The sequence below is a fragment of the Patiria miniata genome, unplaced genomic scaffold, assembly GCF_015706575.1.
Source record: "Patiria miniata isolate m_02_andy unplaced genomic scaffold, ASM1570657v1 HiC_scaffold_3, whole genome shotgun sequence".
Lineage (NCBI taxonomy): Eukaryota > Metazoa > Echinodermata > Asteroidea > Valvatida > Asterinidae > Patiria > Patiria miniata.
In genome coordinates, this window is record NW_024037069.1 from 17,214,733 (window position 1) to 17,239,106 (window position 24,374).

General features: G+C 42.3%; 2 protein-coding genes across 5 annotated transcripts; one reads left to right on the plus strand and one right to left on the minus strand.

Moving 5' to 3' along the window:
* Positions 1-1,928: 1,928 nt before the first annotated feature.
* LOC119737458 (malonate--CoA ligase ACSF3, mitochondrial-like) lies at positions 1,929-11,928 on the minus strand. 4 transcript variants are annotated; one of them, XM_038211836.1, is made up of 6 exons: positions 11,820-11,928; positions 8,847-9,796; positions 7,690-7,844; positions 6,690-6,835; positions 4,989-5,207; positions 1,929-3,333 (listed from the first exon to the last, which is right to left on the minus strand). In XM_038211836.1, exons 2-6 carry the CDS (start codon positions 9,777-9,779, stop codon positions 2,924-2,926), a joined length of 1,863 nt encoding a protein of 620 aa, XP_038067764.1. In that variant the 5' UTR covers positions 9,780-9,796; positions 11,820-11,928; the 3' UTR covers positions 1,929-2,923. The 4 variants fall into 4 exon arrangements, with proteins under 4 accessions (XP_038067764.1, XP_038067763.1, XP_038067766.1 ...); XM_038211835.1 differs by having other exon boundaries at positions 8,847-9,792; positions 11,820-11,880; XM_038211838.1 differs by lacking the exon at positions 11,820-11,928 and adding an exon at positions 11,024-11,039 and having other exon boundaries at positions 8,847-9,792.
* Positions 11,929-13,077: 1,149 nt separating this feature from the next.
* LOC119736514 (neuromedin-U receptor 2-like) lies at positions 13,078-14,817 on the plus strand. The gene has a single exon (XM_038210529.1). It carries the CDS (start codon positions 13,078-13,080, stop codon positions 14,815-14,817), a length of 1,740 nt encoding a protein of 579 aa, XP_038066457.1.
* The last annotated feature ends 9,557 nt before the right edge of the window (positions 14,818-24,374 follow it).

A 24,374-nucleotide genomic window follows, 5' to 3' on the forward strand; every position in this document is an offset into this window, starting at 1 on the left:
AAGAGCACAAGCCTGTAACGCAATATGTAACCTATAGCCTCTGTTCCAAATGCCACAGGAAAGAACATCGCAGACAATATAAAGAGTACTTTGAAAAGAGAACTGAAGCTTACCAAATGGCAGAACAACGTTGTTGCTTGTTGTTTTGATGGAATAAACAAAGGTGTTTCAACTCTCCTTGCCAAAGAAGCCAACCATCTATTGGCTATTCATTGTTGTGCACATAGACTAGAGTTAGCTGTCAAAGATATGTCCAGAAATAAGCCTTCCATTTGTGACATGGACAGTGTGATTCAAGCCTCGTACAAAATGTACAAGCGTTCCAGAAAGAACTGGGAAGGTCTGCAAAAGTTGCGGGGAACGATTCATTGCATGTAAAGATTCATCGACCGGTGAAAGTGGTGGGAACAAGATGGTTAGCTCACCACCATAGAGCTCTGTCTGTGCTGGAAACGAACTGGAAGCCAATGGTAATCCATTTAGAAGATTTGCAGAGTGGAAGTGCCAAAGCCAAGCTCAGAGAAAGTGCCGAGGACCTGCTGGATAAGCTAAGATCCTTGATGTTCATCCTGATGATGAACTTCATGCTGGTGTACTTTTCAGTGATGAAGCAGTTATCTCTCACCTTGCAGAGAAATGACACTACAGTGGATACTGTTGTGGATAAGGTCCAAGCAGTCAAGAGCAAACTGCAACAACTTCGAGTCAGAAAGAAACTCGAAGAAACTATGTATCGGGGACTTGAAGAGAATGATGGTAACCAAGATGGTAGTATGCATGTCCTTAGCTACAAAGAAGGGCCAGTAGGTTTCAAATGCCATCAGATCATGCGAGAGACTAGAGGTGCTCCATCACAAAGACTCACAACAGAAGACATCAAGGAGCAGGCCATTGGTATTGCAGAGCAAGTGTTGGAGGACACTATAGATAACTTGGATGACAGGTTTGACTCATTTGTATCCCATATTGTGATCCAATCAGCTGCTATAATCAACCCACAGAACTGGCCTGATGTTGGTGAAGCATTAGATGAGTATGGAGAAACAGAGCTAGAGGAAATTTACCAGCACTACAGATCACTACTTGAAGCAAGACATGTTGATCTAGAGTCCTGCAAGACTCAGTGGATTTAAAGCAGTTCATAGCTAGACTAAGAAGACAAGACAAGAAGCAGAGCCAAGTCAAGAGTGTTCATGACACATGGTCAACCATTCTGGCTGATCCACAGCTAGTTTTACGCTTGAATCATGTGCTTCCTGTCATCAAAATACTTCTGGTGCTGCCAGTACACACGTCAAATCTTGAAAGAGGATAGTCAAATGAACATCACAATGACTTCCCTTCGCACTAGCCTCACCACCTCTTCCATGAGCTCACTGTTGACAGTTAAGCTAAGTGGAATTGACTTCAAAGACTACGATCCAACTAATGCCATTGTAAAATGGTGCCCTTGGAGTGCACCAGAAAACAAGAGGCGCAGACTCAGCACAAAACCATATGGTCCCCGCCCAGGAAAAGCTGTAAAACTTGATGAGAGTGAGGACATCAGCATGGACTCAGAGTCAGAGCCTGAGGAAACCGCAAACACTGACTCAGAATCAGACTCATTCGCAGGTCCATCGACAAGTGGTACTGGTGGAGTAGCTGGACTTGCTACTGCATATTCATCAGACTCTGAAAGTGACATTGAAATCACTCACTCCAGTGCTGGAGGTGGACTAGCCAAACTTGCTCGCGCAACTGCTGCAGAAAGTGATTCTGATTCTGAATCTGCTGCCTGGAATAAGGATTCAACTAGCGAGGACTCTGATTTTTAGTACCGGAGGCCCAGGCTAAGCAGCACAATTGCACAAAGGGGTAAGTTACTTAAACATCAATTCTAATATCTTTTAGTGTAAACACAAGAGAGAATGACACATCTCATGAAATATGGTTCTTAGAAATTTTCTTTATTATATCAAACATACTTTAATACTCACCTAACCTCATCTATGGCTTATAATCCTTAAATTGCTAAATACAGAAATTTGCGCTACGTGTTATTTGCAAAATTATGGTGCATGTGGGTTTTTCTTGGTGCATGTAGGTTTTTTGGTCTACATGCACCAGTGCATGCCAATTTTTTTTTGTAAATCGAGCCCTGCCGACCCATAATTGAATAGTGACCCATATCCAAATAATGCGCGTAATACTAATAGATAATTTGACATTATTTATTTCTTTCTTTATTTATTTATTTATTATCGGGCAAACAAGATATAAAGGAATCTCCAGACAATTAAAAATAATTTAGAAATATATATTCATGTATGTATAAAAAGTCTCGATTGCACTCAATTGTTCTTAACTTTGGAGCAAACACAAGTACAAGCATGAGATTTTCCAAAATTTTCTCTGAAATCAGATTTGAATCCGAGAGAAAGACATTGTAAGTATCTATAAATACGCACCATTCAGACATTTTATCAATTTTCAGACTTTATTTAAATTGACAATCTCAACCCTGCTAGTAGTATAAAAAGGAAACTTGAAAATTATCACATTTAAGTAAATTTGGCATGTTATAAAGTTTTGATAAAAATGTGCATTACTACAAGGAGATATTTAGTAGAAGATACATGTAGTTTGTGTCTTAAGCAGTTCACGCCGGGATTATTTTGACAAGAACGAAACGAGACGTGGGCTTTTCACTCGACCTCAAGCCAGGCGGGTTGAAGCCATCACCCTCTGGCAGCACATTCATACTCCCTGCCTTGCTCGCTGCGAATGATTCACTGGCAGATATTTCCGGCCTCGAACCCTATACATTTTGTATGTTTATCTGTCATCCATTCCGAATGCCGCAAATCTTGTGCGTGTATACACAGCCTCCGACGCGAACTGGTTAATGTCATTTGTTGCAAAGCCTCTTCTGACACCACTTTCATTCCAGCTCGAAAACCTCTCTGAGCAGCTGTTTCTTGTTCACTTTGCCCATGACATTGCGCGGCATGGCCTCAAGAACTCTCATCTCGGTCGGGATCGTGTAGGGCGCCATGCGGTCCCTGGCCCAGGCTCGCAGCTCTGGCAACGTCAGTGATGATGACGACAATGACGATGACGATAATGATGGTGTCGAATTTGCATTGCCTTGAAGTACCACCACTGCCGCCACGCGCTGGCCCCACGTCACGTCCGGCACGCCCACCACCGCACACTCCGCGATTCGCTCGTGGGCCAGTAAGTGGCGCTCTACGTCCAGCGCGCTGATCTTGTAGCCTCCGCTTTTGATGATGTCTACAGACGTCCTGCCTAGGATCCGGTAAACACCATCTTGGTAGGATGCAGTGTCCCCTGAAAAAATTGTAAGAACCTTTAATTGCAATAACCCTAATAAAACTTGTTTTTTAATTATCAAGCTTTTTATTTAAAATTACTTGTGCAAAATTCAGGGTTTGTTTTTTTCCAAAATTGTAAACAACCCATGAATTACTGCACTCTGAGATTATATTAGTTTCTTGGCACTCGACTTAAAACCACACCAATTCAACACACTTTCTTGAGAACTGAAACTGCAGAAAAATGACTGCAACCCGACTGGAGATTTGATAAAATGTCGCGTTTGCAGTCACATTTGTTGTCACATTTTGAAGTCTAGTCTTCAGAACTAATCATAAGTAATCCGGTCTCAATGTCAAGACTAACTATTTAAAGGAACTGTGACAAGGCATTGGTTTGTTACTGTTCATTCCTTTTACCTAGTGACTTGACTTGTGATCTGACAAGTGTTTGACTTGTGACTTGAATTTTGATTTGACTTTTGATCTGACAAGCTATTTGTCTTGTGACTTGACTCGTGATCTGACAAGTAATTTGACTTATGACAAAGGCATTGGTTCACAACTGTTCATTCCTATTACCTTGTGACTTGACTTGTGATCTGACAAGTGATTTGACTTGTGACTAAACTTGTGATCTTTCAAGTGATTTGACTTTTGACAAAGGCATTGGTTCATAACTGTTCATTCCTATTACCTTGTGACTTGACTTGTGATCTGACAAGTGATTTGACTTATGATTTGACTAGTGACATCCTTCATGTACTATTCGGCACAAAAACGAAGCGCCCCAAAACACATGTACATGTGACTTGACTCATCTCAATTCACAAAACTGAATTCAGACCCAAGTCACAAGCTCCAAAAACACGTTTAAAATAACTGCCAAATCTTTGTGTAGTAGGGATACTGTTCTGCCTGCGATAGTCAATTGCTTTCCTACAATACGCTGTGAAAATGGCCTGCACCCGATTTCAGGAAGTGCTGTCACACACATCGTAACACGAGTTACGACGCGTAACACATCACAACTCGGGACGCGTCGTATGATCCATTTCATGAAACTTACGATGTGTTGAACGCGTTGTAAGTTCCTCTGATACGGCTTAAAACAAGTCGCAAGTTACAACGCGTCTAGTGGTCATCACAAAATAAGAAGCATTCTTTTCTTGGCAATTTTTCTGCCAAAAATACGTTAACGAGACTATAATCCTGATTGTGTAAAGTTGTGAGTGTGTAAAGTTGTAAATAGAAAATACATTGAATAATTATGAACTAGCGTGGAATATTGCAGTTGAAATTTCACAGTAGCTATACCGGCCACTGAGAGCTTCTTTTTCGTTTAAAACTGCATCAGACGTCCACCATTTTGTTTTATGTTTTAAGACTTTTGGAGAGGAGATCCGATGACTATTTTCCGAATGTTGGACAACTATTTACTGTACGCTGAATAAATGCATCAAACAGTCACAATGTGCTACAAAAATATACCTACGACGCGGCGCACTTATAACGTGTTTTGTGAAATGGATCGCAGGACGCGTCGCAGCTGCGACGCATCGCAGGGATACGACGTGTCACAGCGCTGCGATGCATTGTAAGTTACAATGAGTTTCATGAAATCGGGTGCAGGCCATATAGTGAAGGCACCTGCTTTGCTCAAAACCCTACCTGTTTTGAACCAGCCATCATCGGTGAAGGCTTTGGCCGTGTCGTCCGGTCGGTTCCAGTATTCCTTGAAGCCGGCCGGTCCTCTGACCTGAAGCTCACCTTCTGTGACCTCTGACCCCACTGTGACCTTTGAGCCTTTGGAATTACCGCTGACACAGATGTCGCCATTGCCAGTGACGATGCGCACATCCACAGTTGGAAATGGATTCCCAACTGCACCTATTTGGGGAAAAGTCACAGAATTCAACATTATTCTACTGCAGCTGTGTAGTTAAAGTAGGAATTAAACAGTTTGAAATTTCTGATTGCGCATTTTCATTTGTCCTCCATCTAATGCAAACCAAAACCTCACCATCCCTTGAAACCTTTCTCATCGAGCAAAAAGTGAAATATACAGATATACTTTCTTGCACTGTCCTACACAATCAGTCTTTTGTTATGTCCCACTGTGGGTTTCAAGCACCTACATGTACATGCACCTGATTCAGTGTGTTTTTCCTGGAATGTCATTCTGGGGTATTCCATCAACCCTAACCCTGCCAGACGCAACACAGTGCATCAGGTGTAAAAGTCTGGTGCACTTTGATGCATTGAGCTATCAACACCAGTGCTTACATGACCACTTCTCAGACAATGAGAGCTAATCCCATATAACAATGCCACAGTTGTATCCTGCTGCATTCTTTGACCACAGACTCTGAGGCAGTGTGGCCTTAAGACTTATGACCTGATGGATCGTGCTACACTGGGCAGGCTTGTCAAGTGTTGCGTGTTGCTGCGTTTAGCAGGATTTCTAGCCAAAATACCCTGGAGGGTTAGGGTTAATCAAATTAAGGGGCCTGACTAGAAAGAAGTTGATAGACTTTAATATGTGGGCCGTCTTGGCCAATGGCCAAGAAAAAAAAATACATAAATAAACATGTCCTTTCCACAAAGCTTTTGCGATTGGCCATGCAACGCAATCTACTGTCAATATATGAAGTCCATATAGACAGGTAACGCCCTAAAAACTTCAAAAACGGATTTGGTTGTTATACTTCTTTTCTCCCCGACGAAGCTTTTTTTCCCAATAGACAAATCCAGGCACGCGATCACTGTACACTCACAAGGCCCCCCTACAATGGAGGATCCATTTTGAATGCTATTGTAGAACGCAACTGCCCCATGACAGATTATCTGATCAAAAGCTAGTACGATGCTTTCGCCATTGAAGGTGGGCCTCTGTGATAGATTTGATAGAGTGCTCAGATTAGATACTGGCCTACTTTCGAAGAACCTACCCAATGACAAAGCAGTGCGTATTATGTGGGTGTGTAGTTATTATGAGTTGACCCCTGCATCAGAAGTCGTGAAGACAACGATGTGCTGGCCATTCTCACTCTTGATGTCAGACCCAGATGCAGCCATTCCCAACCCCTCACAAGCACAGTCAAGCCGGCACAGCATGAAAGGATGCTATCAACATGATGAATCAAATTCAGTATTGGGAACGTCGGCACTCAGACCCAAGAAATTCCGAGCATACCTAACGTGCTCCCATTAGCTTGAATGCAGCGCGTTTGAGGCAGGCTCAGAAATTCTCAGGTCCAAGTGCCAACGTTCCCAAGACTGGATTTGATTCATCGTGTTGATATAGCGCCCTCAACCAGCCGCATTAGGGGAACAAAAACAAAATCCAGCCTTGGACCAAGACTAACTCACCTGGGATCCTGAGACCATGTACTGGGTTAGACAACACCATGCCTAATTCCGTCATCCCGTATCGTTCCAGTAATCGGTGACCCGTGATGGCCTCCCAGTGCTTGAGTACTGGCTGAGGCAGAGCTGATGACCCTGAAATCATCAACCTACAAGAAAATAATTCACAGATATTTAAAATGTTGTTCCAGTGAAGGAAGAACTTTCGAGTTTCTCTGAAGACAGTAGAAAACTTACGGAGGCTAATCATCCTTACTCGCACCTGAGAAGCTGCAACTGATACTAACTTTGATTCAAGTGAAGAGAGTTCTGGAATTTGAAGCTATCAAGTGAATGAGAATGGAAATCAAGGCTCGACCTTTTAATAATAATTTGGGAGGCTAATCATCCTTACTCGCAACTGAGAAGCTGAATTGCGAAGGACGCGGCTACAACGTGGTCGAGTCACCGGCATGTAAAGGCAGCTAGCCACACCGACACACGGCCCACACAGCCTGAGATCGAAAGTGTTTGATTTTTCCTGAGGAAGGAAAACCAAAGGACCCGGAAAAAACCTTCCTGGTACAGGAGAGAACCAACGCACAAGTCTACTCGCGTATGGTATGTATGGTCCGCGGACGGGATTCGAACCAGGGCCACAGTAGTGAGAGGCGAGCGCTTTACGCACAAGCCACCCATGCCACCCAATTTAATGCCACCAAATAGTTAAATGACTGTGAGCTGGAGTCGTGTGCTGTGGTACACTGGTTCAAACCCTGTATGGAGAACATTCTCACAGCCCCAAAGAATAAACGGTATTCTGTGAGGGTATCCGTCTTGAGCTGCTGCTTAAAACTGGTCTCATGGCCTGAGGAACACGGATAATATAACTTGTAAAGCACTTGGAGACTTTGACAAAGAGCGATATGCGTAAGAGCCAAATTAAGTTCACTTTTCATAGACAGCCTTTTCTAAACAGAAAGACCAATGGACAAACAGACCAATGCCCTGAAAGTGTCCTCACCTGATTCGGTCTCTCAACTTGGCCTTGATGAAGGCCCTGACCTTTTGACCTTTGAACCTTGACTCAAAGCCTTCAATCAGCTTGGCATACATGGTAGGGACGCCCATGAACAGGTTGATTCTCGGCTCAGAGTCATCAAGGAGCCTGTCCCATACCTAAATGAATTAAAAACCAAAACAAAATCTTACCTTAAGTTTTTATTACATTTTTCAACAAACATCTTGAGCTGTACACATCCACCTGAGCCGAAACTTAATGCTCGTAAGTGACATCATGACGACGACAAATTGAAATTTTTGGGGAGATAATTTTACATTTTATGTTTAAATATTCTTTCCAAATATTACGCAAACAAAAACGAGCTAAGCTAAATAAGCACACTAACATTGATTTTGCACTTATTACGAACAGATATCTTGATCTTTAACCAGTTCACGCCGGAGGCCGTGCATACACGCCAAACTTTTGTGGTATTTGGAATGGATGACAGATGAACATGCAGGGAGCGAGGCCGGAAAAATCTGTCAGCGACCCGCTCGCAGCGAGCGAGGCTGGAAAAATATGAGTGTGTTGCCCGAGGGTGATGGCTTCAACCCACCTAGCATGAGGTCGAGTGAAAAGTAATCCCGCACCTCGTTCCATTCTTGTCAAAATAATCCTGGTGTGAACTGGTTAATACATGGACATAATTAAAATCCTTGACAAGCACTGTGCTTTTCAGAAACAGACATACAGCTACGTATGTTTTTCACTGCCCTCCAAAAGAAATGTACAAAAAAATACCTCACTTAATTAATACTGTAGATTGTCAGATTTCTGCTAAGGCCAAAAAAAAAGTTCTGCTTCCAGTTTCCCTACTTACCCTATTCTGACAGCCCCTACTCTCATTTTTTTATAGGAAAAATGAGAAAAAAACACCCCAAACCATCAATTTCTACCTTTTACCCTCGACTACAGACAGACGCATCCATAAGACTCTACAATGTACACACACAAAATTGGCCAAAAAAAAACAAATTCCCTACCTACCTACCTACCTACCCTATTTTCAAATGCCATGTAATCGGAAGCAGAACTATTTTTGGGGGGCCTAATTTGATTGGAATGCACTCCCCTCCTAAAATGCGCAATATCAGACTTTAAAAAAATGTCCTCACCCTGTCCACATCAAACTGTGGCATCAAGACACACGTCGCCCCACACCACAGCGGGCACGCCAAGGCGTTGACCACTCCGTGGACATGATGCAGAGGCAGCACATGGAGAATGACATCTTGTGCTGACCAGCACCAGGCCTTTAGCATCATAGAGATCTGGGCTTGCAAGGCGGCAAATGTCGTCACCACACCCTTCGGTGGCCCCGTCGTTCCACTGGTGTATACAATCATCGCCTTGCGATTCTTCCAACGTATCTGACTCCATTTTTGAGTCAGCGTTGACTTGTCAATCAACTGAGAATCATTCCAACTACAGTTGGATGCCGTCACAATGTCCGGCACTGCGACCGGTGCATTGTTATTGTGTTGAGAAAGTATGTGCAGTTCATTTGAAGTTCTGCTTCGTCTTGTGACGAGGGCCTCTTCATTTAAGATCAACACTCTGAGATTGTTTTTCTCCGCGAGGCCGTGGGCCCTGTCAGCAAATTCTCTGGTTGCTATGACTACTGAGCTTTGGGAATCACTGACGATGTAGTCCAACTCGGATTGCGGATGGACTTTGCAGAGGGGGACCACCGTGCATCCGCTCATCCATGCCGCAAACTGGGAGATGATAAATGAGATGTTGTTGGGGCAGAGTACGGCGACGCGCTCCCCGTTCAACACCACTCCCGAGCCCTTCTTCTCCGCGGTCGCGTCTCGCGGTGTGATGGCCAGAATGCGCTGGGCGAGGGCGGTGCTGAACCCGATCAGTTCCTCATATGTGTGTCTACCAAGACAGTCTACGACAGCTGTCTGGTCCGCATAGCCTTGCTTGATGACATTCAGGAAGACAGGTCTGACTGCGCTGGAGGAACTCTTGCATTTGCTGAGACGAAGAACAAAACCTCGCTGGAGAATTCTAAGTATACAATTGGACCTGACCAGCAGCATGGTGAAAAAAACTCTGTCTGGAAAAAAAACAAAATATTCACAAGATTTGTCATGACATCATGCTTCCTGGAAAATACGATGTACCTCCATATCTTCATGATATTACAGAGGTACATGTACATGTGGTCCAGTACTACTAGCCTAGCCCTAAATACCATCACCTTAAGTTCTGAAACGTAAAATGCTTTAAAGAGGCTTACAAGTGCATTTTTCAAATCTGTATTTTCCAATAATAATGTTTTTATCACCAAAAAATTTTAATCTGCGGTCATTTGGTAAAATTTTGCAGCAAAATAACTAGTTGGATCCTAAGTAATAGAAATCATGGTTGAGTCACCAGAACAATTTTAATAATCAAATTTTTTTTTAAGAGGCATAGGGCCTAACTCCTCAACCAAAACAGATAATGGTAGGGAGTGCAGCGAAACGATAGACTTGTGCATGGCTCTGGCTACACTGTTTCCTGGCAAGCATCGCAGGGCACTTTGATTGGTCACCAATCCAAGTGACCAATCAAAGTGCCCTGTGATTGGTCTGTCTGATGCTTGCCAGGAAACAGTGTAGCCAGAGCCATGCATAAGTTTACTTTTCGTGAATTCAAAATGGCAGCCACAAACAAGGCGTTTGTGACAAGGATGTTTCCCGAATTGAAGGTGAAATTTCTCTTTTCTTCCCAAAGGTATGTAAACCTAACAACCACCATTTGTATTTTCACTTCCCACTGAAGTACAGGGGCGCATAAGGCAGTTTGAAGACTGTTCTGGGGGTGAAATCTGACGATTTTGATTGGGGGTAGAGTGAAAATGGTCAACAAAATTTATTAGTAACCGCAATAGGGCCATCGATCTCGGACTCTATCGCCTGACCATGTCCAAATGTTAAAAAAGCGATCCGTCATAGAGTCCTACTTACTCGGACTATGCCACCAGTAAGTTTCTCTCACCAAGACCTTTAAAATGATGTATACTCTCGTGAGAGCGTGAAAATGTTTTTTTGTTTTGCCAAAAAATGCATTGTTCATGAGAGTTTGCACATTATGCGCGAGTGAAATGTCGATTTGGTTTATTCACGAAATAGCTGCAGTGTAACGTCAAATGGAACGCCGCTCTTTAACTCACAACAGTCAACATGTTCAACATTTTTCCACGTTATTATTAAGGTGTTAGCATTGTCATAAACAAGTTAACATTTGGAAAATCTTCCTCCGTCAAAGTTTCATATTACAAGACATATTCAATATTTACCTAGCTTACCGCATCATAGCCCCATAATGTGGCCAGTTTACTGGACTGCCTCCGTAAACATAGGCCACACGTCCACCATCTTGGAATCTGACTCGCCGAAATTTTGAAAGTGATTTCCACATTGCGACTTCAAACCCAGTTCATTTATGCTTTAAAAATACACTTACCCTCTTAATAACAAAATTAGAACCTGCTGCCAGTGTCAGTTGCCCAGCTGCTGCGTAATTTACGACATTTTCTGGACCATTCTTGGCAACTTGATCCAACCGTGGAGCTATCTCCATGGTCCAACTGAACAATGCCCTCGCGCAGATCGTTCACCTGTCAATCACGCGTGCAGGACGCACGCCGCAGGCCCAGTGGTAGTCCGGTTCCCAGACCAAAAGATTCTGACTATTGATCCTAGGAATAGTCAGAATCTTTTGGTCTGGGAACCGGACTACCACTGGGCCTGCGGCGTGCGTCGCGTCCTGCACGCGTGATTGACAGGTGAACGATCTGCGCGAGGGCATTGTTCAGTTGGACCATGGAGATAGCTCCACGGTTGGATCAAGTTGCCAAGAATGGTCCAGAAAATGTCGTAAATTACGCAGCAGCTGGGCAACTGTCACTGGCAGCAGGTTCTAATTTTGTTATTAAGAGGGTAAGTGTATTTTTAAAGCATAAATGAACTGGGTTTGAAGTCGCAATGTGGAAATCACTTTCAAAATTTCGGCGAGTCAGATTCCAAGATGGTGGACGTGTGGCCTATGTTTACGGAGGCAGTCCAGTAAACTGGCCACATTATGGGGCTAACCGCATCAGTACCGCACGTGCACCGTCTCTTTTGAAAAGTTCTATGACGGCTAGTGCGCCACCAAGCGTTAAATAATTACAAGGAGGTATTCACACTGGTTTTTTTTAGTGTTGGGATGGGGGTGGGCGGCTGGGAGGGGTGGATGCAACCATGGTGCAACAAAGGTTTAATGACTTGAGTCACTCGAGTCACATTTTTGGGCGACTCAACTCGACTCGTGTCCCTCATCAAAATACTTGACTCGACTCGAGTCCAAGGCTAAAACCGTGACCCGAGTCCAACGGCGCGAAAATCATAGTTTGCGCTGACTTTTGGGTACACATATTAAATATTCGCGTACTACGCGTTGCTGCTTATATCGCGTACAAATATTCGACCCAAAGCCAGACCAGAGATAAAACCAAAGTTTCACTTCTTGTTTATGCTACGTAGATCTTTGTTAGAAAGTCCAACAGCTAGGAGCTGTCTGTCTGCTGCAACAGTGCAGCATATTTGACGTCTTTGGATCTTCATAATAAACTGGGACCTTGTGTTCCTCTTCTATTCTGTAATTTAATTCATTTAATTAATTTTTTTTAGGGGGGGGGGCATTTTCAAGTTGATCAGAAAATGCAACGAATTATTTGTATAGGCTACCATATCATTTTTTGTTTTTTCAAACTTTGGGACAAAATCACGAAATATAGCTCCCTCTAGTGGTGACATTTGGTGTCAAATTAGATCATGGCTATACCAAAACTAAAGATTGTTTGTACCAAATTTGAAAGTATTACAACCAACAATGTTTTGAACCAAAAGAAATGTCGCGTAGGCCTTAAGCCACTTCTCAGTTGTGGCACTACATGCGGTGCAACCAAACTAACCAAAAGTGTTGCGTTTTTAAATTATTCGCTGGCGCCGGGCTTTGCTAAAAAAAAAAACCACAGAAAGTTGACAAAAAACGCAAAAGTGCAATATAGGCCTAAACGTGTTTCGTATCAAGTACTAGCAAAAAACGGAGGTGCGTGCTTCAATCCTGATACTTTGATTGGTTGTTGCTATCTCACGTGAGGTGGTGATATCTCAACGAGTCGGTCCTGCAGTAGTAAGGTGAATATATAAGAACCGGCTCTCAAGGATTCGCACTACTGTACTCGGTTCGTCTCCAGCTTAGGTACGAGCGGCAAACGTACAGCAACAATTTTACTGTCCACTTCAGATTGTCTTGGCCGAGATTAGTTGAGTAGCTAGTGCAGTGCTCGTATAGAGCATGGAAACAATGGATGATCATGAGTCACCGTCTTCTTCGTCTTGGTTCCAATCCACTTGGTTCCAATCCACTGAGAATGAGTCCTTGTTTCAAGGCATGTGTACTCCCTTCAATACTGTAATCTTGAATTTGACAGATGTAGAGTTTGTCGACTCCGTTTTATTCACGCGCCTTCAATTCCTCAGCGTTTTCGTCTTGATACCAATCATAACAATATTGGCCGTCATCACCAATGGCAGTTATCTCTACGTTGTTGCCAAAGTCAAGTCCATGCAAACTGTCACCAACGTGTACCTGTGCAACCTAGCTGTGGCTGATACGCTATTCTTGCTGTCAACGTGTGCGGTGTACATAGGTTTTTACTACAGTTCAGGCGGGTTGTATGGAAATGCGCCACTGGCCGGCTACTTTGAGTGTATTGGGGGCCATTTCCCTCGCATCTTCTATGTACAATCGATGGCATTAATGGTCACGGTCACTTTGGACAGATATTACGCCGTGTGCCAACCGCTGAAGCATCATCGCACGTTCACCAAAAGCCGCACGATTAAAATCACCGTCACTGCATGGACCTTTGGCGTTCTGTTTCAGGGAAAGAGCATCCCCGGCCGCATATACAGGGACATTTTCTGTGTCACTTGGCCCGACTTGCCTCGATACTCGGAACTGCCGCCTTTCACCTCTGTCTGTTACGGCATTTTTTCATGGGAAGTTGACGTGTTGGTGAATTATCTCTCCGATGTCTTGCTCTTTGTTTTCGTGATGTCAGCAAACTGCTTCATGTATTTTAAAATCATCAAGGCTCTAAAGAACCGACCGGCGCAGCGAGACAGTCAGCAAGGGTTGAGCGACAGCGCTGATCGGACGCGTCGCCGGGTTACCCGCATGCTACTTGCCAATACACTCGTTTTCTTTATCTTGACCGCTCCTAACTACATCCATTCGCTCCTCCTAATGATTGAGTTATTTGTGAAGTTACCACTCATACTAGAAGACCCAGCAGCTAACAACACTATCATAATCATCACAAACATTCTGGCCGCCATCAACTCGATGATCAATCCGATCATCTACAACGCAACCAATTCCCGATACAGACAAGCTTATAGAGAGGCATTCCTGCCGTGTTGTCAAACCAACGATCGCCAAAACGCCGACCTCAAGAATAATCATCGCCGGAACGCCGATCGCCAAAACTCAGATCCCAAGAACAATCATCGCCAAACCGCCGATCGCCAAAACTCCGATCGCCAACCCAACGCCGTTCGAGAAACAAGCGATGTCCAAATCACCAATCCCCAGGCTACAGATAGCACAACAGATCGCCAAACCAATGACTGCCAAACCAACGAGGGCCAAGCCAGCGATCGCCAAACCAACGATCGCCAAACCAACGATCTCCAAACCAACGATCGCCAAACCACCGATAGCCAAACCAGAGCGCTCCCAACTAACGACCTCCAAACCAACGATGGAAAGGCAAGTGATCGTCAAACCAACAATCGCCAAACCAACGATCGCCAAACCAACGATCTCCAAACCAACGATAGCCTAACCAACGATCGCCAAACCAACAATCGCCAAACCAACGATCGCCAAACCAACGATCGCCAAGCGAACGATAGCCTAGCCAACGATCGCCAAACCAATGATGGCCAAACCAACGATGGCCAAGCCAACGATCGCCAAGCCAACGATAGGCAAACCAACGATAGCCAAACCAACGATAGCCAAACCACCCATGAGTGACAAAATACAATGACCGCCCAATCGCCGAACTCTTGTATAGCAGAAAGAAATAGACATTTCCGTCCGGTTTGGCTTTTTCGTTTAGTTGATTATAGTCCAAATTGTGCCGTGTGTTGTTAGACTACATGTTGCTCATAACAAATAAAAGGTATTCACCAGAAGAAAAATACATACATCAGGTGAATTAATCAATTGTCTTGTAAAAAAGAATGATTGAGTATACTATGTTCATTGTACTAAGTGATTTTCTTCGCAGTGCACTAATTATGTCAAAAAAAGGTTGTGAGCGAGACTAGATGAATTGGCCCTAAATCACTCTAGAAAATCTCCCCATTAGTTTCTTTTACCAATGAAAATGTACATACATCTGCATTTTATTGAACATCATAGCTTATTTATGTGAGGAATCCATTCTATTTTCTGCCGAAATATCCTTCTGCATTCTCATAAGTGTGGTTTTTTTTTTAAAATTATATATTCAACGCCTTGTTGTATATACGGTCATCAAATATCACATGCAATGAGAAGGCAAATACATGTAGATCACATTCGATAGAAAACACAAAATATTAATTTGTGATGTTAAATCGTCACCGACACCACGAACTGACACCCGGTGGTCAGCGTTGCAGAAATACAAATCGGAGAAAAACGCTTTTAAAGGTTTGACACGAATTTACTCAGTAAAATATTCCATTTATCTTAGAGGTTTTAGTATCACTCAACGTAAAAATGCTTTCACTACTCAATTATAAACGTTAGAGTGTAAAAATCTGCTTAGTTAATTAGCAATTAAATGATTAAGATGGGTGTCAGTTCGTGAAAACCAAAATTTACGTGTTTTCGGAGAGTGCGCGCATGCAATAGCGTTAGTGAGTGTCAGTTCGTGAAAACCAAAATTGACCCGTTTTGGGAGAGTGCGCGCACACACCGCGCATGCGTGCGCGCACTCTTTCAAAACGCGTCAATTTTGGTTTTCACGAACTGACACTCACTAACGCTATTGCATGCGCGCACTCTCCGAAAACACGTACATTTTGGTTTTCACGAACTGACACCCTGTGCAGTGTCACTTCGTGGTAACCAAAAATACCAGAATTGACAAATTTCTTGAAAATTCATACGTAAAATTCGCTTATTTTAGATGATTTCAGCAATTTATCCTCGTCATGTTAAACTTCATGATACAAACTGCTAATATGTGCAAAAAAAGAAAATTTGAATTTTTAATTTTTTTTGTACACATGTGATGCAGAAGGTGTCAGTTCGTGGTGTCGGTGACGAAATGTTCACCCAGGTTATTAGATCGCAGTGCACTGGGCGTATTATGGTGCATTAGTTCTAGTGCCAGGATCGATCAACTTTAGGCCTGACAATTCTTTGAGAAGTCCAGTGTGTCATTAGCCTCTCTAGCATCAAGTATCAAATTGTGCTCAACACAATCATCTGAAAATGTATCTGTATTGAGCATAATTCTATTCAGTGCTTAAATATCCAACTGCGTTATTTATGTCTATTCTAAGAGTTGCTCCCGTGCTATTTCCGATTTCACACCAAAAATAAAGGTTTTTTTATAACTAGTTTATTAGCAAGACAAAAGATTCACGTTTTGTAAAACACATTAATAATTGTAAATTCGTAAGGAGAACACAACAGACCACGGGGCGAGCATCTTCACGTATATTTGTATATAATTATTTAGCTATATATCAATGATCACATACTATACATTACCATCGGCATTTATGTTATCTCATTGTAACCCATGTCTGGCACGTAACAGCTACTTTCAGGGATATCAGTTGATTAGATAATGTTGCAAATTAATGAATAATTTAAAATTAAAATAAGGTAAAAAGCTGCATATGCTTACGTATCAAACAGTAGACATTACATCGCAACTTTTGCAGATAATGTTTTTAAATGATATTGATTTTTTTTTTGCAGTTGGTACAGTTTAACTATATACTTCTCGATGTATTGTTTAGCATGCTTTCTAGTTCGATGTGTTATTGTATTGTGGTCATATTTCGCAGTCGTGACGATGATTAATTGTGATCGCGCTATACTGCAGATAACGTATTAATGGAAAATATTGCACCGTTTTAATATTTACAGTATTATTGTGTTCACTTTTTAGAATAATAACGCAAGTATTATATGTTGATGTCTTGTTATTCACTGCTGCCCCATCACAATAAACTACATGTATATAATGAACAAAACACTTTAATTAACAAATCACTTTAGTTGCAGGCAGATTGTTGGTAAATACAACCATTTTACACCAAAAAAATAACCAAGCTATAATTGTATAAAACTATCCGAGTGTCAACGAAAACATGTCCAGAAAACCACTGTATAGACACAATCTATACAGACCAACCAGCGTTTCCAGCTCTTTTTGGTATTTCACACAATGCACTCCCCCTTAGTGACGTGTTCAGAGCTATACAAAACGCAGTGGCTGATCTGGAGGTTGGAACCCCCCCCCTCCCCCACCCGTTATCAGCCGCTGACTAATGTTATGATACCAATAGAATGGGGCCTGAAATAATAAATGGAATGCCCAAAGTTTCTACGTTTATTCTCAAATTGCCACAGAATACAGGACAAAACATGATCGTATGGATTTCATAATTTAACGAGGAGGGGAGGGGGAAGGGGAGGGGAAGAGGGGGAGGGGAAGAGGGGGAGGGGAAGAGGGGGAGGGGAAGAGGGGGAGGGGAAGAGGGGGAGGGGAAGAGGGGGAGGGGAAGAGGGGGAGGGGAAGAGGGGGAGGGGAAGAGGGGGAGGGGAAGAGGGGGAGGGGAAGAGGGGGAGGGGAAGAGGGGGAGGGGAAGGGGGGAGGGGAAGGGGGGATTCGGGGCGCCTTCACTGAAATATCCCCCTTTCCTGAAAGCTGTAGATCAGCCCCTGAAACGCACGTGTGATGGGCGATATGGAAAGCGTCCCAGCAGCGGCGGCGGAACAGTTGAGTTTTTTTAAACTGGAGAGGGGGGGGGGGACGGGGGGCATCACCAAAAAGGGGCACTTGGTCAGTATTTTTTTTTGGGGGGGGGGGTACATCCGTGCTGAAATGTCGAAACTTTTTTTTCACCGGACACTTGGCCTCCGTAAAATCAAATGGGGAAGGGGGAGGGGCTGGTACCATCTTCCAAAATAGGGGCACTCTTCAAAACCAGCCATTGTGCAAACTATACGCATTATGTGCCCATTTTCATCGTACATAATTTGGGGCGTATAAAAGGGTTTTGGGGCTTGTTGTTTATATTCCTCTTTCACATCAGACCTCTCTAGGCCCCCCCCCCCCCATACCATTTTGGGAAATGGTTACTGAAAAAAAAATATCCGAAATTTTGAGGGTACTTGGGTAAATATAGGGGTACTTGGGGGTACTTGAGAGGGGTACTTGGATAAATATGGGGGGGGGGGAAGTACCCCCTGCCCCCCCCCCCCCCCCGGTTCCGATCCGCTGCCCCTGCGTTCCAGTAATGGCTATCACAATCATTACCGTAATTTCAAAATCGGACGAATTCTCAGTGACGCGGAAGAAAATCGCGAGGTCATGAAACAAATTCACGTCGTTGATGTGCCTTCAGGGACAATCACGGAACTTGGCAAGAAGAGGATAATCCACGACGATAAGATGAGATGCAGTAGGCACTCTACCTCTTTTGATCACTCCTTAATGGGTTGTTTATATCTAGGTTGGTGAACGTATAGTTCTCCTTAATGTAGGCCAACAAAATATAAACTACCATCCTCGACCGAAAAAAAATATCCTTTGAAGTTTATGACGAAAGCTGCTTCAGACAGATTGATTTCTTTCTTACTATATTATGTCAGTTTCTGTATTCACAATAATCTATTGATCCGTTTAAAATCCATTTTAGAGGGAAAAAAAATCGATGGACGAGATCACTCTCAATGACGAATCATCGTATATAAGATTGCCCCGGTGACTGCAGATCCATTAAGGCTTTCGATAGGCCATTAGTCGAGTCTTGAGAAGAAAATAAAGCTGAGGTGGGATTGTTTTTTTTTTGAGGGGGGGCAGGTAGGGGTAGAGGACGACTTTAAAAAAAAAAATTGGGGGGGGGGGGGAGGGGGAGTCAATTCTTTTGTTTTATTTTATGATTCATTATGTTTTGCCCAGCTGTCAGGGACATCGTTGTGGTGGTGGTTGTTGGATGGGTGCTGCCCCACTCCTTTTTGTGTTTGTCGGGAAAAATAACCTTGTCGGCGATTATTGTTTCGGGTGCAGATCAGTATTACCAAAACAAGGTGAAATACCCTCACTTTGAAAACTCGGGGAAAATACCTACAGCTCTTCAAGACCAATTGCAACCTCGTCGTCCCCGTGACGTCGGGCGAGCAGTACAAGGCACACTGCTTGTCAGAAAATTAGTAGCATTGTATGGAACGTCAAAAATGGACAACCGTATTATCCCATTTTCTGCAAGTAGAATTTTAGGTTTTTTGAAATGGCAACACTGGATTTTGAAAATCTCATTGTCCACTTTTGACGCTCCATAAGCATTGGTTGTCGGTTGTGAAAAACACCAAATGTTAATTTTGGAGGAGGCACCCTTGACAACAAACGATCGCGTGAAACGGCCGACCGGCGACCGGACGATTGCAAAGCGAGGGTCTCAGTTTCAGCACCTAAATCATGTCGTCCGCAATTGCAGACGTTTTGTGAGGACTAATTTTTAACCAAATCGTAATGACATTATGGTCATTTTTGTTTAAAACGTTTTATTTGCGGGTGCCAAATGGCCAGTTTTCTGACCGAAAAAATAAGACGGTGTAGCATGAATTTAGGTTTTATGAAATACGGGCTCCTTGGTGGTATTACGCATGCTCATGCATAGATAATTAGGAGAGGGACCGGTCACGTGAGAGGGTTTAACCAATAAAAGTGAAAAAGAGTCCGATTTTCATATGACAACGGATCCAGCCCGACTACGCAAGCCTATCTCGTTCATTAACAGTGCAGTATCCAACCCTTTTTAACACTATCAATTTCAACTCGAGGATCAATTTGTTATTGATGAAGCACTGAAGTATTTGCAAAACAAAGATTCCTTGTGGGGAGATATACAGGTCACCTTGCTAGATTACACGAGGGTTTATGGGGCAGGTAACAATGAGATTATTCTGTTTGTGTCTGATCCTTTCCACTTATAATAATGGTCTTGAAGTCTTCAAGCTGTATAAGCCTTTTCGGAGTTCCAACTGCGCGCATTCGTAACCTGTGACAACGCACATTGTTTGTCTCAAATGCCCTTTGACAGTACCCACAATGCACAAACAGCCTTCTTGTAAAGTCAGTGGCGCGATGATGTCAAAGGCCATTTGAGACAAATAATGCGCGTTGTCACAGGTTATGAGTGCGCAGTTGGAACTCCGAAAAGGCTTATTCGCTCTCACTTTGGGATACTCAGAGCGGGCATGATGAACGATAAACAACTAAGTCCTGAGAGGCAGCCCTCACATGGCTCTGTGAAGCATTTCGTCGATTTTTTTAATGTACAGAAATCCATTGTTAAACCGACCTCGAGGAAACCGGGTCCCTGCACCATGAACATTATACTAGTGAAACAAATCGGGTAATGAGGATGTTTAGTGACCAACAAACGGGAAACGAATATTGCAGTCTGCAATTAATAGGTACAGCATGTAGCTCAATGCAAAACTGTAATTTTAAAAGAAAGAAAATATGAAACAGGATAACAATGTTGCTCGACCGTATAAACCTACATCATGTTTCCACCATTTTAGTCATGTTCCCTGTATCCAATAACAGTACTGAATGATAATGTTTTTCAGCAAAATGGAACCAGACTATTTTCCCCTCCAGCCTCGCTTTGGTTACATTGATTTGAATGGGGAAAAAAATCAAATGGCTGCAACATGATAATGGTCTATTGAGGGAATTACCGTGGAGTTGAATGGCCGATGAACAAGTACGGAACAATACCGGACGGTATTTTGACCAGAAGGACGAGACCATCATGGCTGTTTTGACAGGAGGATGCCAAGTTTAATTTATAGGGTTATTTCCCACTTGTTTACAAGATTGGACGGTCACTGCGATCTCATGATACCGTCTCAGCGAGTTGTCTATTTAGTATCGGATGTACATCACTTTGATATCTGAATTGAAAACTATTGACACTAGTACAGAAGGGAAATACCATGAAATGGAATCTTTGGCATGCACGTCCTGTTATTTCCCTGTACACTGAAATGCAAGTCTTGGAGGCTATTTTGCCCTTTGACAACCAACAGAATATAAGTTTTAGTTGTTTTCGTCTGTGAAGCCTCTGGTCCCAATTTCCACGGCAAATTGATTTTGAAAGTGAGGTCGAGTCGACGGAAAACAAGGCCGGATTTCCCAACCGTACACGCGCGCCCCCTGGGCTAACAAAATGGAAGTGGCATTATCAGTGAAATTAATGATTAAGTCAAATCGGCATTGTCTATCTTGTTAGTCCCTGAAGATACCCGAAAGCCATATACATGGTCACGTTGACGTCAGGTTCTCATAACTAAGGCTATTTTTTGGGGGGGGGGGGGGGGGTTCATTCCGGATATTTTGCTAAATTGCCGGATATTTTGCTAAATTTCCAGACACTTTGAATTTCGGACCTTAAAGTTGGTGTAGGCCTACACGTGCTTTTTGGGTGTGGAACCTTGAAAAATAGATTTTCAAATTTCAATTGATAATTTTCTAGCATTACATAAGTTATGAGCATTGCAATGAGACATCGCACGAAAAATAAATCGGCCCACGACAAGTAAACAATTAATTAATTTCAACTTTTGAATTCAGAGCGGGACGCTAATTCGTTCTGAATAGTTTGCGCAATTTCTGGACTGCAGCGCGCCATTTAAAACCACTTTTTAAAACTGCATAAAGGCCTGCAAAAACAAACACGCAACTTTCTTTGTTACAGGGCATTATATTCCTTTAAACTTCGCTCGGAAAAGAAAATCGAAATTTTGATTATATACCCACTTTAAATTTCTTTACAAAATAAGCCATACATCGATGGGGTTCATCAACACGTTCGAGCAGCACCTCGCGAGGAAAATCCAGGGGATTTCGCGGGGTCTCCCGCATTCATTGGGCCCAGGGCCTCTACCCTTCGTACGGTGGACTAGTACCAAGCGACTCGTGACTCGAACTCGACAAGTGAATGACACACAAATGGCAAGGTGATTGGTTCTCTCCTCGGATTTATTACATACTGTAAAAGATTTTCAGAGATTAAATTTAATATTTGAAAACACTGGTTTGTATTTCTATTGTAATTATTTTTTGGCCAAGCACAGTTCCTGAAAAACATCTTTCAGAAACTAAGCTCGACAGTTAGGTGTTGTTAAATATTATATAAGACAATAACAAAGGGTAGTATATAATACCTTTGTTGTAAGTAGAAATTCCTCACAAAACATACAGCAACCCTAGACAAAAACCATGACAACGTGAAAGTCTGGAATTTGGGGTCCGCACAGGAATATAGTCCTAACTGAAGAACAAAGACAAAGAATAACACGCACAGTTTATTAACATGGAAGTGATCCATTTTAAATATTTCATGGTTAATTTTTTTATCTTTTTAACTTTCAGGTTACAAAAGAAGCACGCACTGTACACAATATAAGCACGAAGCACTATGATCTACCCTACCCTAAAGACTTGATCCATACAGTGTTTTTATGACAAATGACTAAAATAATATACACTCACATGTACATCAGCATTCTGGCTATATGAAGCAAACCGTTTCTCTTATTTTTGTGACTACCACAACACATCCATATATGAAAAAACAAGAAATTTTGAGGCACTAGTTATTAATACACGTTTGCAGAACTAACACCACATTTTTGTATAGAATGCAATGAGCTGTATGAAATATTGAAATGTATCCATTTATTCGTCTAGGAAGCACCGCCACGCTAAGTTTACACATTTCTTACAATACGAATGTTGTTGTTCAGCACTGCCTTTTATCATAATTTTCTTCCCCCAATAACCTATGACTGACAAAAAGAATGTAGACGAACCCAAGTTGCCTGTTCATTTTGTTCACTTCTTTACGAAGCTTTCTAGAAGTGCAATAAGGGCACCTGCAACACAGATGCCATGATACCTCAACAAAATGGAGCGGAATACCAACACAGCAAGATAAAACTGGAAAATAACTTTGTTTTCTGAAAACCTGATTTCATTTTTTTTTTAAAGGAAATTTAACTTCATTTGTTATTTGGCATCACAGGGTATCCCCACTTCTTTAATGAAATAATGATTACACGCTAAACTAAAATTGACAAAAACAAAACCAAATATATATATTTGCCAAATGAACGATTTCGTTGGCTCACTTGAATGGTTGAACCCCAGCTCGACCAATCATAGCACAGTAATCATCCTCTGCATGATCTGATTGGCTGCTGCATCAATACTGTTGATGATTAACAAAGTTCACCGTATAAAGCCAAGGCTCTTATTGCTTAGCCTTTGTTGGAAATTGAAAATTTTCCCCCAAGCTTTCTACAAAAGGCAGAAGTGGACCCTTGGTTTCAACACCTATGGATGAGTTTTTTTTTTCCCTTCTATATCTTAGATTCACACATACTGGAATTTTCGAGTGAAAGTGTACTATCAAAATGCTCCTATTTTAACCAGAATTAATTTCCTTGGGCTGAAATTCGGACTTAATATCCCTTACATAAAATCAACACATCTTGGAAATTCCTAGTTTTTGAGTAAAATCCATATGTGGAGACGTATTCACCTAAAGAAATTGCTCTGTGGAGATGTATACAATCTTTTGTTCCCTATTGTGCACATGTCTCCACAGGGTACCGTGTAACAGATCACACGTTTTAACAGCCAGTACTTGGGGCCCTATTATGTAAAGCCGGTTCGGAAACCAGACCATTTCTGATACGGTGCATTTCTGAACAAAAATAATTAACGGTTATACATGTTAAATAAAATACAGAAAATAAATTTACAAAAGAATTACAATGTATAAAACAAATATTTCACATATTTGTGTTGCATAAGAGCATGGATATATGTCAGTAGTTGAGCTTTTTCCTACAGCGCAGTAAAACTATGCCAAATGCTAGATTCCTTTAATTTCTAACCAACCAACTATAGGTACTTGAGACTTGAATGAAGACCACAGGACCGCTTCAACTTTGCAGCATTTTGAATGACTGTAGTATCTACAGGTACACGTAAAGCTGTCAGCTTAGCCCCCTTACAAGGCTTCCGGCTATTATATTCTAGCAGCTGACAAAAGCGCTCCTCTTCTGTCAAAAGAAAGATCAAATTATAAATCCTATATAATATTAGTCCGACCCACCTCAGTGCTATGTCAATATTACAAAAAATGAATAGAGTATGTTATTCGATATATTTTACACCAAAAGGTAGAATAATCCGATGTACAAGTATTTTAGGAGAATCGGAGTAACGTGATTAGGATTTATATGAATAGGTTGGAAGATAACTAGCAGTAATAACAAAA